At 46.4% G+C, this 17,500-nt stretch overlaps 1 protein-coding gene across 1 annotated transcript in view; it reads left to right on the top strand.

Annotated features, from left to right (window-relative positions):
• acsl4b (acyl-CoA synthetase long chain family member 4b) overlaps nt 1-17,500 on the top strand; it is a 30,351-nt gene that overhangs the window by 8,258 nt on the left and 4,593 nt on the right. Inside the window, exons 2-10 of the mRNA XM_058382808.1 lie at nt 3,871-4,105; nt 11,321-11,498; nt 11,590-11,699; nt 11,772-11,910; nt 12,016-12,166; nt 16,043-16,166; nt 16,355-16,426; nt 16,574-16,713; nt 17,085-17,254. Of these exons, the coding sequence (XP_058238791.1) occupies nt 3,878-4,105; nt 11,321-11,498; nt 11,590-11,699; nt 11,772-11,910; nt 12,016-12,166; nt 16,043-16,166; nt 16,355-16,426; nt 16,574-16,713; nt 17,085-17,254 (1,312 nt within the window). The 5' untranslated portion in view covers nt 3,871-3,877. The remainder of the gene's footprint in view (nt 1-3,870; nt 4,106-11,320; nt 11,499-11,589; nt 11,700-11,771; nt 11,911-12,015; nt 12,167-16,042; nt 16,167-16,354; nt 16,427-16,573; nt 16,714-17,084; nt 17,255-17,500) is intronic.

Below are 17,500 nucleotides of genomic sequence, written 5' to 3'. Positions count from 1 at the left end.
AAAGATCCACACACACAGATCCACACACAGATCCACACACACAGATCCACACACAGATCCACACACACAGATCCACACACAGATCCACACACACAGATCCACACACACAGATCCACACACAGATCCACACACAAAGATCCACACACACAGATCCACACACACAGATCCACACACACAGATCCACACACAGATCCACACACACAGATCCACACACAAAGATCCACACACACAGATCCACACAATGATCCACACACAAAGATCCACACACAGATCCACACACACAGATCCACACACAGATCCACACACAGATCCACACACACAGATCCACACACAGATCCACACACACAGATCCACACACAGATCCACACACAGATCCACACACACAGATCCACACACAGATCCACACACACAGATCCACACACAGATCCACACACACAGATCCACACACAGATCCACACACAGATCCACACACAGATCCACACACAGATCCACACACACAGATCCACACACAGATCCACACACACAGATCCACACACAGATCCACACACAGATCCACACACACAGATCCACACACACACAGATCCACACACAGATCCACACACAGATCCACACACACAGATCCACACACAGATCCACACACAGATCCACACACAGATCCACACACACAGATCCACACACAGATCCACACACAGATCCACACACAGATCCACACACACAGATCCACACACAGATCCACACACAGATCCACACACACAGATCCACACACAGATCCACACACACAGATCCACACACAGATCCACACACAGATCCACACACACAGATCCACACACAGATCCACACACACAGATCCACACACAGATCCACACACACAGATCCACACACAGATCCACACACAGATCCACACACACAGATCCACACACACAGATCCACACACAGATCCACACACAGATCCACACACACAGATCCACACACAGATCCACACACACAGATCCACACACAGATCCACACACAGATCCACACACACAGATCCACACACACAGATCCACACACAGATCCACACACAGATCCACACACACAGATCCACACACAGATCCACACACAGATCCACACACAGATCCACACACACAGATCCACACACAGATCCACACACAGATCCACACACACACAGATCCACACACACACAGATCCACACACAGATCCACACACAGATCCACACACACAGATCCACACACACAGATCCACACACACAGATCCACACACAGATCCACACACACAGATCCACACACAGATCCACACACAGATCCACACACACAGATCCACACACAGATAGCAGAACACCTCAGTTCTTTTTCAAAATGAAACACTTCGTTGAAAACTTTAATCAAAAACCCAACTTTGACCCCATATGGAACACACATGGTTCATCCATTCTGATTCTGTTTGATTCCTTTACACACTGCTGGGCTCAATCATAAACACTTGTAACTTTTATACTTTTCTAATGATATAGTCTGGGTTAGATTTTTTTGTTAGTGTAAAATACATGAATATTGAAAAAAACCCACGACACCAGTACTGTACATTGATGAAATCTTTCTCTCACCACATTGTACAGACATTCAATACAGTCGTGCTTTTCCAAAGGCTGCATTTCAAATCAGAACATATTCCAAATACAATATAGTACACAAACAAAAACATGGAGACAAAACAAAAGCATAAGTATAAAGTTAAAAAAACAACAACAACAACCTAAGCATCTCTTGGCCTAGCTGGATCTGACCACAGCACTTCATCCACATCACAGGCGATGTCCTCTCTCACAAGACAGCGAGGGAAGAATCTTCTTGAATGGCGAATCCATCCTTGCACAGACCCTGCATCAATTAGGCCACAGGCCTCCTCCATGGCTGGAATGAGGGGAATCCTGACATAGGGCTGGAGATCTTAAACCTTCCACCACCATGCCGAAAAAAACTCTTCAATGGGGTTGAGGAAGGGAGAGTATGGTGGGAGGTATTGGAGTGAAAATTGTGGATGATCATGAAACCAGTTTTGGACAAGAGCAGATCGGTGGAAAGATACATGTCCCAGATGACAGTGTATCTCATCTGCTTGGCATCCATTTGTTGTTCTGCTGTGACAATGAATGTCTGTCTAAACTCGGCATGGCGGTGTAGGATCCCATTCTGTGCGATTGCAGCACACTTGGTGATGTTGCCTCCACGTTGGCCCGGGACATTCAAAATAGCTCTGTGGCCAATGATGTTTCTCCATCTTCTTCTTACTTTAGTCAGGTTGAACCCAGCCTCATCTATGAAAATAAATTCATGTGAGATTGGATCACCATCAATTAGCAGAACTCTTTGAAAAAAAAAAAGAAAAAAAAATAGAGAACATGTAAAAAGGTTTCGTGTGCAGTGGACAATACTGAAGTGGACATTACTTACCTCCACATATTCATGCTGTAGGTCTTTTACTCTTTCAGAATTTCATTCCAATGGCACTTGGTACAGTTGTTTCATCTGGATGTGATGCTTTTTAAGGATTCGCCCCAGTGTTGTTAGAGAGACCTGATGGACATTATTGAAAACTGTGTGGTCATTCAACATGTTACAGTAAATGTCACAAGACAGCACACAAGACCTTGTCTCAAACATGGAACACAGTGAATGGTACCAAATAGTACTGATGGAGGTCGTGTAGTAGGCTATATTGTACTGTAGACAGCAGAGAAAAGTTGTTTTTATTCCTGCGCTCTTGTCGAAATGTCCGAATTACTGAAGCAGCAGTATATTTGCTGAGGTTGGGCTGAACTCTCTGGCCAGCCTCTCTCAATGTCAACCCATGCTTTACAACATGGTCAACATGGTCAACATGGTCAACATGGTCAACCAAGGCTGCTCGAATCACATCTGATAAATTTGATCCCCGCCTTCTTTGTCCACATCCTCCAGGTCTACCTCTTCCTCTCCCTCTTCCTCTCTCTACCCCCCTTCCTCCATGGACTGCCCCTCTCATCCTAACTCTTTCTCTTACTGTGACATTGCCTTCCATTTTTGTTGAAGACAGGTAAACTCACCTGTTGCCTTTTTATAGTGCTTACACCTGATCCTTGAGTTTATAGTTAAGCACCTAAGTGTCTGCACATGTGACGGCCATGTTTGATTAATTGGTTTATAGGGGTGGTATTTTGGAAAGCAGTGTCTTGAAATGGCAAAGAAGTGACATTATGTTAGATTTCTGTGTCTAATGTAGAGAAGTGTGTTTAGTGTTTTGCAAAAAGTGTGAGGCTGAGAATGTGTTTATAGTTGTGCAGATCTGGGCTGAGGTTTTGCTCCTTGAGTGTAAGGGTTTAGTAAATGTGTGTTATTTTCAATTTTAGTGTGTAAGCAATCATAAAAAATTGTAATGACACAGAGGGATAGTTATTTATGTGTTAATGCACTTTACTGTAAACACAATCACAGAAAAACACACACGGCTGAAAACAATCAGTTTGTGTGTATGTATATGTGTGTGTGTGAAAGTGTGTATATGTGTGTATGTGCATGTGTGTGAAGGTGTGTATATGTGTGTGTGTGTGTGAAGGTGTGTATATGTGTGTGTGTGTGTGAAGGTGTGTATATGTGTGTATATGTGTGTATATATGTGTGTGTGTGCGCTTATGTGTGTGCGTATGTGTGTGTGTGTGCGTGTTTCTAATAACAGTCCTGAATAAATATTTAGACTACACGTAGCTTCAGAGGCTCCACTGCAGGTGTCTCACATTTTGTGTGTGTGTGTTTGTGTGTGTGTGTGTGTGTTTGTGTGTGTGTGTGTGTTTGTGTGTGTGTGTGTGTGTTTGTGTGTGTGTGTGTGTGTGTGCAGTAGGGTGATGGCTGAGTGTGTGCGAGCGCGTAGTGTATCAGGGAGTCCTGATGGTCCGTACCGAGCGGGGCAGTGTGTGAACAGTCTGGTACATGAGGAGTTTGAGGGAGTGGACACGCTGGATAAACTGTTCCGTTATGCAGTGGACAGATTCACACAGTTACCCTGTGTAGGGAGCAGGGATGTCCTCTCCTGTGAGAATGAGACACAGCCTGATGGTAAAGTCTTCAAAAAGGTAATCATATGACATCACTCACTCACTCCTCCTCCTCACACACCAACACTCCTCCACACCCAACCTCCTCACTCCACTCACTCCTCACTCCTCCTCACACCTCCACTCCTCCTCCTCCTCACTCCTCCACTCCTCACACTCCACTCTCAAGCACTCCACTCCTCCTCCTCCTCCTCACACCAGCACTCACTCCTCCCTCCTCACACCCAGCACTCCTCCCACTCCACTCCACTCCTCCTCATACTCCTCACTCACTCCTCCCACTCCTCACTCACCTCACTCCACTCTCCACTCCTCACTCTCCCTCACACTCACTCACTCCTCTCCTCCTCACTCCACTCCTCCTCCTCACTCCTCACTCCTCCTCACTCCTCCTGCACTCCTCCTCACTCCTCCTCCCACCGGCCTCACTCACTCACTCACTCCACCCAACTCTCCTCCCACTCCACTCACCACTCCTCTCACTCCTCCTGCCTGCACTCACTCCCTCCCTCACCCACTCACTCCTCTCCACACTCTCCTCACTCTACACTCCTCCTCCACCACATCACTCCCTGTACTCACTCCTCCTCCCTCACTCACTCCTACACTCAAACGACTCCTCAATAAATCGCACTCAATAATCACTCACTCAAATAAACCTCATCGCGTAAATAAATCACACATCATAATCACTCACTCAAATCAGCTAAACCAATAAATCGCGCCCAGTAAATAAATAATAAATAAATAAATAAATAAATAAATAAATAAAATAAATAAATAAATAAACAAATAAATAAATAAGGTAAATAAATAAATAAATAAATCGTGATAAATAAATTCGCGCATCAGCAATAAATAAATAAATAAATAAATCAAATCATAAATCATGGACTTGATAAATAAATAAATAAATAAATAAATAAATAAATAAATAAATAAATAAATAAATAATAAATAAATAAATAAATAAATAAATAAATAAATAAATAAATAAATAAATAAATAAATAAGCAATAAATAAATAAATAAATAAATAAATAAATAAATAAAATAGAAATAAATAAATAAATAAATAGAAAAAATAGCGATAAATAGATAAATAGAAGGTGAAGATAGATGAGTAAATAAGTAGATAGATAAATGGATGAGTGGTGAAAGATGAGTAGATGAAGGCCAGATGAGTAAAGTGAGTAGATGGCAGTAAGGTAAGGCCAAATTGAAAGTAAAGGTAGAGTAGATGAGTGAGTGGGTGGCGGTGGCGTAGTAGGTAAATGGTGGGCAGTAAATGGCTGGGTGAAGTAGGCCAAATGGTAGAGTGGTGGTGAGTGAGCCAGGTAAAGAAGGTGAAACAGATGATGAGTAGGCCAGGCTGAGCCAAATGAAAAGTGGCAGTGATGGCCAAATGGTGGGCTAGTAGTGAGCAAGTAGGTGAGCCAGTAGCCAGGCGGCCAGTGAGTAGAGGCAGGCCAGTGAGTAAGTAGCAGGAGTAGACCAGGCGTGAAAAATAAATAGAGCCATAGCCAAGTAAATGAGCCCATAAGCGAGTAAATAATGGTTCATCGACCAAGTAAATGGGCGGAAGCCAGCCAAGCCAGGCGAAATGAAATGAGCCAAATGGCTAATGGATAAATGGAGCCAAATGAAAGTAAATAAGCGATAAATAAGACCATAAATAAATAAGCGGAAAAATAAATAAATGAAATAAAGGTAGCTGGGCAGTAGTAACAGTGACAGTGACAGGTAAATAGCGTGAGTAAATGGCCAAATGAATAAATGATGAAATAGTAGGCCGAAAAATGAGCCAGGCCATAAATAGGTAGGCCAGTAGGCAGGCCAGGCTGAAAAGTAAATGGCCAGGAAACTGGAGAGCCAGGCCAGAGTAGGCGGGATGAATGAAGATGATGGATGGTGATGGGTAGATGGATGAATGAATGGCGTAAATGAAGTAAGTGGCTGGATAGATGGAAGTAGTAGATGGCGATGGTCGAGTGAGTGAGGTAGTGGGTGAGTAAATGGTGAAGGCGGGCCAGATAGATGAGTGAAATGGCGGTGGTGGTAGATGGCCAGATGAGATGGAAGCTAGATGAGTGGAGTGGTGGATGGGTGGTGAAGATGAGTGGATGACCAGGCGATGGGTGGATGGAATCGGGGCGTGAGTGGTGAGTAGATGAAGTGAGTGGAGTAGATGAGTGATGGTGAGCTGAGGTCAGATGGTAGATGAGTGGAGGTGAATCTGGTGGTGAGTAGTGAGTGTCAGGCCATGGCGGGGTGGATGAGTGGCGTGGTGAAGCCAGTGGCCATGAGTGGGTGAGTGAAGGAGGTAGGCGGTGAAGAGGTGGTGGTGGAGTGGTGGGCGTGGAGCCAGATGGTGGTGGTGAAGGTGAGTGGTGGGTGGTGGTAAAGTGAGCGTGAGTGAGGTGGTGAGTGAGTGAACCCGGGTGGTGAGCGTGGCCAGGTGGTGGTGGTGAGGTGAGTGAGTGGTGGGCAGGTAGTGGTGATGGTAGTGAGTGGGTGGTAGTGAGGCCAGGCGGTAGTGGAGCCAGGTGAGTAGGCCAGGTGGTAGTGGGTGGTGGTGGCCAGGCAGGTGCGGTGAGCCCAGGGGTGGGTAGTGCCAGTAAGGTGGCGGGGCGGGTAGTGGGCCAGGTAGGGTGAGTGAAAAATGAGTAGTGAAAGGCGGAGGTGAGCTGGTAGGTAGGCCAGTGGGACAGGCGGTGAGGCCAGAGCCAGTGAGCTGAAGCTAGGCCAGTCGTCGGCAAATGGCGAATAAATAAATGGCGATAAATGAAATAAATGAAGATAAAGGTAGATGAGATAAATAAATAGCGATGGACGAGTAAGATGATGAGATGAATGAAATGGGAGTGGATGAAAGAGTGAAGTAATCGATGGGAGTAAGATGAGATGGTAGATGAAGGTGAGTAGATGAAGATGAAGATGAGTGGTGATGGTGAATGAAGTGAAATGGGCGATGGATGAGTGGGCGTGGGCGGAGTGGTAGGTGAGATTAGATGGGCGGATGATAGTGGGGTGGACGAGTGGTGCGTCCCAGATGGTGGAAGGTAGGTGAAGGATGAAAAGGATGAGTAGTAGGGTGAACCAGATGGTGGCGTTGGGTGAGTCAAGTGGCGATGGTGGTGAGTGGTGAAGTGGGTGAGTGAGTGGGTGGTCAGGTGAGTGAGTGGTGGGTGGTGGGTGGGTGGTGGCGTGGTGAGTGGGTGGTGAAGGTGAGTGAGTGAGTGGCGGCCAGATGGTGTGGGTGGTGGGTGGTGGTGGTGGCCCGAGTGGGTGGTGGGCGGAGGCCAGGTGGTGGTGGTGAGTGAGGTGGGTGGTAGAGTAAGTGGTGGGTGGTGAGTAGGTGAGTAGTGGTGGTGAGTGGCCCAGGGGGGTGGTGGTGAAAGTGGGTGAGTAGTGGCCAGGCGGAGTGGTGAAAGAAGGCGGTGTGCGTGAGGTAGTGAGGTGGGCCAGGCTGGCCAAGAAAGGTGGTGGCCAGGTGCAGTGAGCCGGTAGTAAGAGCTGAGCCAGTGAGTGAGCCAAAGTGGGTGATGACAGTGAGCTGGTAGGCCAGAGTGAGTAGGCTGGATAGGCCAGTAAGCCAGTCGTAAAATCATCGCCAATAATAAATAAATAAATAAAATACATAAATAAATAAATAAATAAATAAATAAATAAATAAATAAATAAGCAATAAATAAATAAATAAGCATAAATAAGAATAAATGAAAATAGGCAATAAATAAATAAATAAAATAAAGCGAAATAAATAAGTGAATAAATAAATAAATAAATGGCAAATGGACAAATAACATGGGAGTAAATAAATGAAAATAAATAAGATGTAAATGAAAAAATAAAAATGATCTGAAATAAATAAATAAATTAAATAAATAAATAAATAAATAAGTAAATAAATAAATAAATAAGAGCATGAAATAAATAAATAATAAATAAGCGATAGACAAAATAAATAAATAAATAAAAAAATAAATAAATAAATAAATAAATGAGTAAATAAAATGAGCCAAATAAGTAAATGAAATAAGTAGCTTAGGGGTAAATAAATAAATGGTAAATAGGTAAATAAATGAGTAAGTATGGCGACCAAATAAAGTGAAATGAGCAGAGTAGGTAAATGAGCCAAGTAAAAGTGGGCAGTAAGTGGCGACTAGTAGTAGTAGCGTAGTAGTAGTGGAGTAAATGAAGCCAGTAGTAGGTAGTGAAGTAAACCAAGTAGGCGAATGAGTAGGTAGTAAAATGGTAGTAGCTGGGCGACCAGTAGTAGGCTAGTGAAAAATGCCAGCAGCCAGGCCCAGGCCAGAGCCAGTGAAAGGCGAGTAGCCAGGCGGAAATGAATGAAAGGCAAGCCAGTGGTGAACAAGCCAGCCAAAGCCAGCTGAGCCAGGCCAGGTAGCCAAAATAGCCAGCCAGCAGGCAAGCTAGCTGAATGGCAGCCAAAAGCCAGTAAATAAACAAATAAATAGCGTAAATAAATAAATAGCGGGCGATAAATAAATGAAATAAATAAATAAATAATATAAGCGATAAATAAATGGCAGATAAATGATCAAATAAATAAATAAAAATAAATGAAGTAAATGATATAGTAAATGAGTATAATGGCGACCAAACCAGATGAATAAATGGGCGTAAATGGTCAAATAGGTAAGATGAAAAGTGAAATAGGTAAAATGGCGATAAGTAGATAGATGGCCCAAGTAAGTAGGCCAGAAATGAGTAGGTAGGTGGAAGTGAGTAAATGAGTGGAGTGAAGTGGTCAGATGGTGAGTGAGTGAGTGGATGAGTGAAAGGTAGGTGAGGTGGAGTAGTGAGTGGGTGAGGAAGGTGAGGTGGAGTGGGTAGATGAGTGAGTAGTGGGCCAGGTGAGTGGCGGCCAGATGAGTGGTGGCGTGGGTGAGTGAGGTGGTAGGTGGGGCCAGATGGTAGGTGGTGGGCGTGGTGGGTGGTGGGCGGTGAAGGTGGTGGTGGTGAGGTGGCCGAGTGGGTGAGGTGAGTGAGCGGTGGTGAGCCGAGGTGAGTGGTGGGTGGAGTGACGGTGGTGGCAGGCCGAGCGATAGAAGGTGAGCCAGTGGCCGAGTGGTGGTGGTGGGCGAGTGAGGCCCGGTGAGAGTAGTGGTGGCGAGGCTGGGGCAGGCTGAGTAGGGGCCCAGTAGCGCCAGGCCGAGCCAGAGCTGAGCTGAAAAGCGAGCCAAGATAAATACTTAATAAACTAAAATAATATAAATTGACAATAAATAAATAAATAAATAAATAAATAAATAAATAAATAAATAGCAGATAAATAAATAAATAAATAAATAAATAAATAAGCAAATAAATAAATAAATAATAAATAAATAAATAAAATAAATAAAATAGTAAATAAATAAATAGTAAATGGCAAATAGTTTAAATAAATAAATGAAAAGAAAATAAAAAATGAAATAAATAAATAAATAAATAAATAAATAAGTAAATGAATAGAGTGAATAAATAAGTGAAAAATAAATAAATAAATAATGGAAATAATAAATAAATGGAGTAAATAAATAAATAAATGAAGTAATTGTAAAGTAAATGTAAATAAATAGTAAGTAAGATGATAAATAAATGAGTAAATGAAATAAATGAAATGAAATAAATGAGAATGGCGGAGAATAAGTAAATGAAATGGTGAGCGACAAGTTAGTAAAATGAAATGAAATAAACCAGTAAAGTGAGTAGTGAAAATGAAACGATTAGGTGGCAGATAAATGGCGTAGATAAGTAGCGACAAATAGTAAGTAAATAAGCCAAATAGGCTGAGTAGTAAGTAGACAGTGAAGATGAAGGTAAATGGCCAGGCCAGGCTAGGCCCAGTAGTAGCTAGGTAGGCTGAGCCAGGCTAGTAGCCAGTGACCAGTAGCAGGCGCAGTGAGTAGTGCCAGCTGAGGCCCAGTGAGTAGTAGGCCCAGTAAATGGTGAGGCCAGGCTGAGCCAGTAGTAGCAGCCAGGCAGGCAAGTAGGCCAGGCTGAGCCAGTAGGCCAAAGGTAGTGAGTGCCAGGCCAGCCAGTGGGGGCCAAGCCAGCCAGTAGTGGTGCGTGGCCAGAGCCCGATAAAGGCTAGAAATAAAGTGGTAGGCTGAGTAAATAAAGTGGATGGATGATGAAGGCGATGTAAATGATGAGTGAAGATGAATGGATAGAGTAGATGAGTGAGTGAAGATGGAGGCGTGGAGTAGATAGATGGCGTAGATGAGATGAGGTAGATGAGTAAGAGTGGCGGATGATAGATGATGAGTAGAGGCGGATGAGGTGATGAAGGGCCAAGGATGGTGAGTGGGCGGTAGATGGGTGGAGTAGATGAAGTGGCGATGGAGTGGATGGTAGGTGAGTGAAGGATGGTAGGTAAGTGGGTGAAGATGGGATGAGTGGGTAGGTGAAGTAGACCAGATGAGTGAAGCGCCATGGTGAAGTAGGTAGATGGTAAGTGAGCGGGTGAGTGGGCGTGGTGGTGGTGGAGCCAGATGAGTGGTGAGTGGCGGGTGGATGAGTGGTGAGTGGTGAGCGGTGAGTGGTGAGTGGCGTGGTGGGTGGGTGGAGTGAGGTGGGGTGGTGGTGAGTGGAGGTGGTGGTGGTGAGTGGGTGAGTGGTGGTGAGTGGGTGGGGTGGTGGTGTAGGTGGTGGTGGTGGTGGTGGTGGTGGGTGGTGAGGGTGGTGGTGGGTGAGTGGGTGGTGGTGGTGGTGAGGTGGTGAGGGTGAGTGAGGGCAGTGGTGGGTGAGTGGGGCGGGTGAGGTGGTGAGTGAGTGGTGGGTAGTGAGTGAGCTGAGGCCAGGTGGCAGGCTGTGAGGGGTGAGTGAGTGAGTGAACCAGCACTCACTCACTCACCACACTCCTCACTCACTCCTGCTCCCCACACCCTCACTCACTCCTCCTCACACCCTCCACTCACACCAACACTCACTCACTCACTCACACCAACACTCACTCACTCACTCACTCACTCACTCACTCACTCACACCCACTCACTCACACCCACACTCACTCACTCACTCACTCACACCCACACTCACTCACTCACTCACTCACACACACATAAACACACTAACACTCACACACACACACACACTGAATCAATCATCAGTCAGTCAACTAATTTCATTCATTCACCGTATGTGTGTGTGTGTTTGCATGTGTGTGTGTGTGTGTGTGTGTGTGTGTGTGTGTGTGTGCGTGTGTGTGTGTGTGTGTGTAGTTGATCCTGGGTCAGTATAAGTGGAAGTCATATGAAGCGGTGGATCATGAAGTGAGCTCCCTGGGCAGAGGCCTGTATGCTTTGGGTCAAAGGTCACGAAGCTCCATTGCCATCTTCTGTGAGACAAGAGAGGAGTGGATGATAACAGCACAGGCCTGCTTCAGATTCAACTACCCCTGTACTCACACACACACACACACCGTTACGTTAACATACATTATCTGGTAGTTTTGATCTGACATGATGTCTATGTGTGTGTGTGTGTGTAGTGGTCACCCTCTATGCTACACTAGGTGAAGATGCAGTAACCTTTGGTTTGAACCAGTGTGGAGCCACACACCTCATCACCAGCAAGGAACTGCTAGAAACCAAGCTGAAGGTAAGACAACACACACATACACACACACACACACACACATACACACACACACAGTGTACCTGTGTTTTCCAGGTGGTGCTGCCGGATGTTGTGGGTCTGAAGCACGTGATCTATGCGGGCAGTGGTGGTGTATCTATACAAGATTACCCAAAATCCCTCAGCATCCACAGCTTACAGGAAGTGATGGAGCTTGGAAATAAACCAGAGAACTGTGAGTTACCATAGCAACATGATCAGACACTCTCCATGTCCAGCTGTCTAACAGTCTAACCTCGATAACCTTACCTGTCTGTCTGTCTGCCTGTCTGTCTCTCAGTGAATGGTCAGTTTGACGCTCCGTCTCCGTCCGATCTTGCTGTAGTGATGTACACTAGCGGCTCCACCGGTCATCCCAAAGGAGTGATGATGCACCACAGTAACCTCATTGCAGGAATGGCTGGACAATGCCAAAGAATCCCGGGTCTCGGGTCAGCCAATCACAGTACAGAACACACCGGACCAATTAGAGCATGTACATTTACATGGGGCTCAGTTTAACTGTCTCAGATTTATAGAGGGGACACTGTAACCACTAACCACTGGTGTTTACTGGTGTTTGTTGAAGGAATAGGGAATAAATTTTGGGTTACTGGGCAGATGGTCAGTGGTTCAAACCCCAGCATCAATACGCAATGCATGACATTCTGCTTCAGTGACCAGTGAGGGTTCTTATTAGATGCTGTGAGCCACTGATGATTGTGCAGGTTTCTCCTGTAAGGATCTGACAGGTTCTCACAAGGTTCTTACAGGACGACAGGACAACAGGTTCTCACAGGACGACAGGTCCTCACAGGACGACAGGTTCTCACAGGAAGACAGGTCCTCACACGATGACAGGTCCTCACAGGATGACAGGTCCTCACAGGACGACGGGTTCTCACAGGACGACGGGTCCTCACAGGACGACAGGTTCTGACAGGACGACAGGTTCTCACAGGATGACAGGTTCTGACAGGATCTGACAGGACAGCAGGTCCTTACTGGATGACAGGTTCTCACAGGATGACAGGTTCTCACAGGACGACAGGTCCTTACTGGACAACAGGTTCTCACAGGACGATAGGTTCTCACAGGACGATAGGTTCTCACAGGACGACAGGTCCTCACTGGACGACAGGTCCTTACTGGACGACAGGTTCTCACAGGATGACAGGTCCTTACTGGATGACAGGTTCTCACAGGACGATAGGTTCTCACAGGATGACAGGTCCTCACTGGACGACAGGTTCTCACAGGATGACAGGTTCTGACAGGATCTGACAGGACAGCAGGTCCTTACTGGACGACAGGTTCTCACAGGATGACAGGTCCTCACAGGACGACAGGTTCTTACAGGAAGACAGGTTCTCACAGGACGACAGGTTCTCACTAGATGACAGGTTCTCACAGGACGAGAGGTCCTCACAGGATGATAGGTTCTCACAGGATGACAGGTTCTTACAGGACGACAGGTCCTCACTGGACGACAGGTTCTCACAGGACAACAGGTTCTTACAGGACAACATGTTCTGACAGGATGACAGGTTCTCACAGGATGACAGGTTCTGACAGGATCTGACAGGACGGCAGGTTCTTACAGGAAGACAGGTTCTCACAGGACGACAGGTTCTGACAGGACGACAGGTCCTTACTGGACGACAGGTTCTCACAGGACGACAGGTCCTCACTGGATGACAGGTTCTCACAGGACGACAGGTTCTCACAGGACGACAGGTTCTGACAGGATCTGACAGGATGACAGGTTCTCACAGGACGACAGGTTCTGACAGGACGAAAGGTTCTGACAGGACGACAGGTTCTCACAGGACAACAGGTTCTCACTGGACGACAGGTTCTCACAGGACAACAGGTTCTGACAGGATCTGACAGGACGACAGGTCCTCACAGGATGACGGGTCCTCACAGGACAACAGGTTCTGACAGGACAACAGGTTCTGACAGGAAGACAGGTTCTGACAGGATCTGACAGGACGACAGGTTCTCACAGGATGACAGGTCCTCACTGGACGACAGGTCCTTACTGGATGACAGGTTCTCACAGGATGACAGGTTCTTACCAAACGACATGTTCTCACAGGACAATAGGTTCTCACAGGACGACAGGTCCTCACAGGACGACAGGTTCTTACAGGACGACAGGTTCTCACAGGACGACAGGTTCTCACAGGACGACAGGTTCTGACAGGATGACAGGTTCTTACAGGATGACAGGTTCTCACAGGACGACAGGTTCTCACAGGACAACAGGTTCTGACAGGATGACAGGTTCTTACAGGATGACAGGTTCTCACAGGACGACAGATTCTGACAGGATCTGACAGGACGACAGGTTCTCACAGGACGACAGGTTCTGACAGGATCTGACAGGACGACAGGTCCTCACTGGACGACAGGTTCTTACAGGATGACAGGTTCTCACAGGACGACAGGGTCTGACAGGATCTGACAGGACGACAGGTTCTCACAGGACGACAGGTTCTCACAGGACGACAGGTTCTGACAGGATCTGACAGGACGAAAGGTTCTTACAGGACGACAGGTCCTCACTGGACGACAAGTCCTCACAGGACGACAGGTTCTTACAGGATGACAGGTTCTCACAGGACGACAGGTTCTGACAGGATCTGACAGGACGAAAGGTTCTTACAGGACGACAGGTCCTCACTGGACGACAAGTCCTCACAGGACGACAGGTTCTTACAGGATGACAGGTTCTCACAGGACGACAGGTTCTGACAGGATCTGACAGGACGACAGGTTCTCACAGGACGACAGGTTCTCACAGGATGACAGGTTCTGACAGGACGACAGGTTCTCACAGGACGACAGGATCTGACAGGACGACAGGTTCTCACAGGACGACAGGTTCTGACAGTATCTGACAGGACGACAGGTTCTCACAGGATGACAGGTTCTCACAGGATGACAGGTTCTGACAGGATCTGACAGGACGACAGGTTCTCACAGGATGACAGGTTCTGACAGGACGACAGGTTCTCACAGGACGACAGGATCTGACAGGACGACAGGTTCTCACAGGACGACAGGTTCTGACAGGATCTGACAGGACGACAGGTTCTCACAGGACGACAGGTTCTGACAGGATCTGACAGGACGACAGGTTCTCACAGGACGACAGGTTCTGACAGTATCTGACAGGACGACAGGTTCTCACAGGACGACAGGTTCTCACAGGATGACAGGTTCTCACAGGATGACAGGTTCTGACAGGATCTGACAGGACGACAGGTTCTCACAGGACGACAGGTTCTGACAGTATCTGACAGGACGACAGGTTCTCACAGGATGACAGGTTCTCACAGGATGACAGGTTCTCACAGGATGACAGGTTCTGACAGGATCTGACAGGACGGCAGGTTCTCACAGGACGACAGGTTCTGACAGTATCTGACAGGACGACAGGTTCTCACAGGATGACAGGTTCTCACAGGATGACAGGTTCTCACAGGATGACAGGTTCTGACAGGATCTGACAGGACGACAGGTTCTCACAGGATGACAGGTTCTGACAGGACGACAGGTTCTCACAGGACGACAGGATCTGACAGGACGACAGGTTCTCACAGGACGACAGGTTCTGACAGGATCTGACAGGACGACAGGTTCTCACAGGACGACAGGTTCTGACAGGATCTGACAGGACGACAGGTTCTCACAGGACGACAGGTTCTCACAGTACAACAGGTTCTGACAGGATGACAGGTTCTTACAGGACGACAGGTTCTCACAGGATGACAGGTTCTCACAGGACGACAGGTTCTCACAGGACGACAGGTTCTCACAGGACGACAGGTTCTGACAGTATCTGACAGGACGACAGGTTCTCACAGGATGACAGGTTCTCACAGGATGACAGGTTCTGACAGGATCTGACAGGATGACAGGTTCTCACAGGATGACAGGTTCTGACAGGATCTGGCAGGACGACAGGTTCTCACAGGACGACAGGTTCTGACAGTATCTGACAGGACGACAGGTTCTCACAGGATGACAGGTTCTCACAGGATGACAGGTTCTGACAGGATCTGACAGGATGACAGGTTCTCACAGGACGACAGGTTCTGACAGATGATCTAGAATGTTGATTAATATGGTTATTATCACTACCCACTGCTGTGTGATGACCTGTGGTCAGGAAAAGAGCAGACACCAGGGTACATCCTGAGGAGGGTTTACACCTGGAAGAGGAAGAACCTGAAGAGAAGATTCTTAGCATTTACACAAAGTGTGTGTGTGTGTGTGTGTGTGTGTGTATGTGTGTGTGTGTGTATGTGTGTGTTTAGGCCTGAGGACACATATGTTGGTTATCTTCCATTGGCTCATGTTCTGGAGCTCACAGCTGAAATGTCCTGTCTGAGTCACGGCTGTCGGATCGGATATTCATCACCACACACACTCTCAGACCAGGTAACACACACACACCCCCACCCCCACACACACACCATCTCACTCCATCTCAGTGTTTGTCTCCTTCATGTCATCACACAGCGCTTTAATTTCATCAATAATTCATCAATTTATCAATCTTTAATTTTCTGTGTTACCGCTTACCATCTAAATCTAAAAAAAATGTGTGTGTGTGTGTGTGTTTGTAGTCCAGTAAAATAAAGCGAGGCTGTAAGGGAGACTGCACCGTGCTCAAACCCACTCTGATTGCTGCTGTCCCCGTAAGTTAACACACACACACACACACAAAATCCCACTACCACTTCATCATGTTCTCTTAGCATGCTCTCCCTGCATCTACGCCTCCGCCTTGTTTCCTGTAAATGCTGTTTAATCTGTTTATTGTGTGTGTGTGTGTGTGTGTGTAGGAGATTATGGACCGTATTTATAAGAATGTGATGAGCAAGGTAGCAGAGATGAGCACATTACAGAGGATGCTCTTCAACATGGCCTACAAATACAAAGTACAGCAACTGGAACATGGAGCAGATACACCAATATGTAACACGTGAGTCTCTCTCACACACATACATATACACACACACACTCACACATACCATCTCACTCCCACACACACACACACACACACACATACCATCTCACTCCCACATACACACACACACAATCAGATACACCATCTCACACAAACACACACACACACACAGATTGGTGTTTAAGCATGTACCAATGGTACTTGGTGGGTGTGTGATATTAATGTGTGTGTGTGTGTAACAGGTTGGTGTTTAAGCGTGTATCACTGTTACTTGGAGGGTGTGTGATATTAATGTGTGTGTGTGTGTGTGTGTAACAGGTTGGTGTTTAAGCGTGTATCACTGTTACTTGGAGGGTGTGTGATATTAATGTGTGTGTGTGTAACAGGTTGGTGTTTAAGCGTGTATCACTGTTACTTGGAGGGTGTGTGAGGTTGATGCTCAGTGGTGGAGCTCCTCTCTCTCCTGACACACACCGTTTTATCAAAGTGTGTTTCTGCCCTGTTGGCATCGGTTATGGACTCACAGAGACTTGCGGGGCAGCAACCATCTCAGAGTGTATGCACACACACACACACACACACACACACTGCTCATTGTCTTGACTACATTCCAGCAGCTTAGTTGCATGTGTTCTCTGGATTAAAGTGTGTAAATAATTACATAATTAGATACACTCCCAGTGAAAAGTTTGGACACACCTTCTAATCCCATGGTGTTTCCTGATGTTTATTTCTTTCTACATTGTAAAACAATGCTGAAGGCGGCCGAAATCCACAATAATGTCCTTTGAACAGTTGATAT

The sequence above is a fragment of the Hemibagrus wyckioides genome, linkage group LG28 (assembly GCF_019097595.1).
Source record: "Hemibagrus wyckioides isolate EC202008001 linkage group LG28, SWU_Hwy_1.0, whole genome shotgun sequence".
Lineage (NCBI taxonomy): Eukaryota > Metazoa > Chordata > Actinopteri > Siluriformes > Bagridae > Hemibagrus > Hemibagrus wyckioides.
Note: the sequence above shows the minus strand (reverse complement) of the source record. Positions and strands in the feature narration are given on the sequence as shown.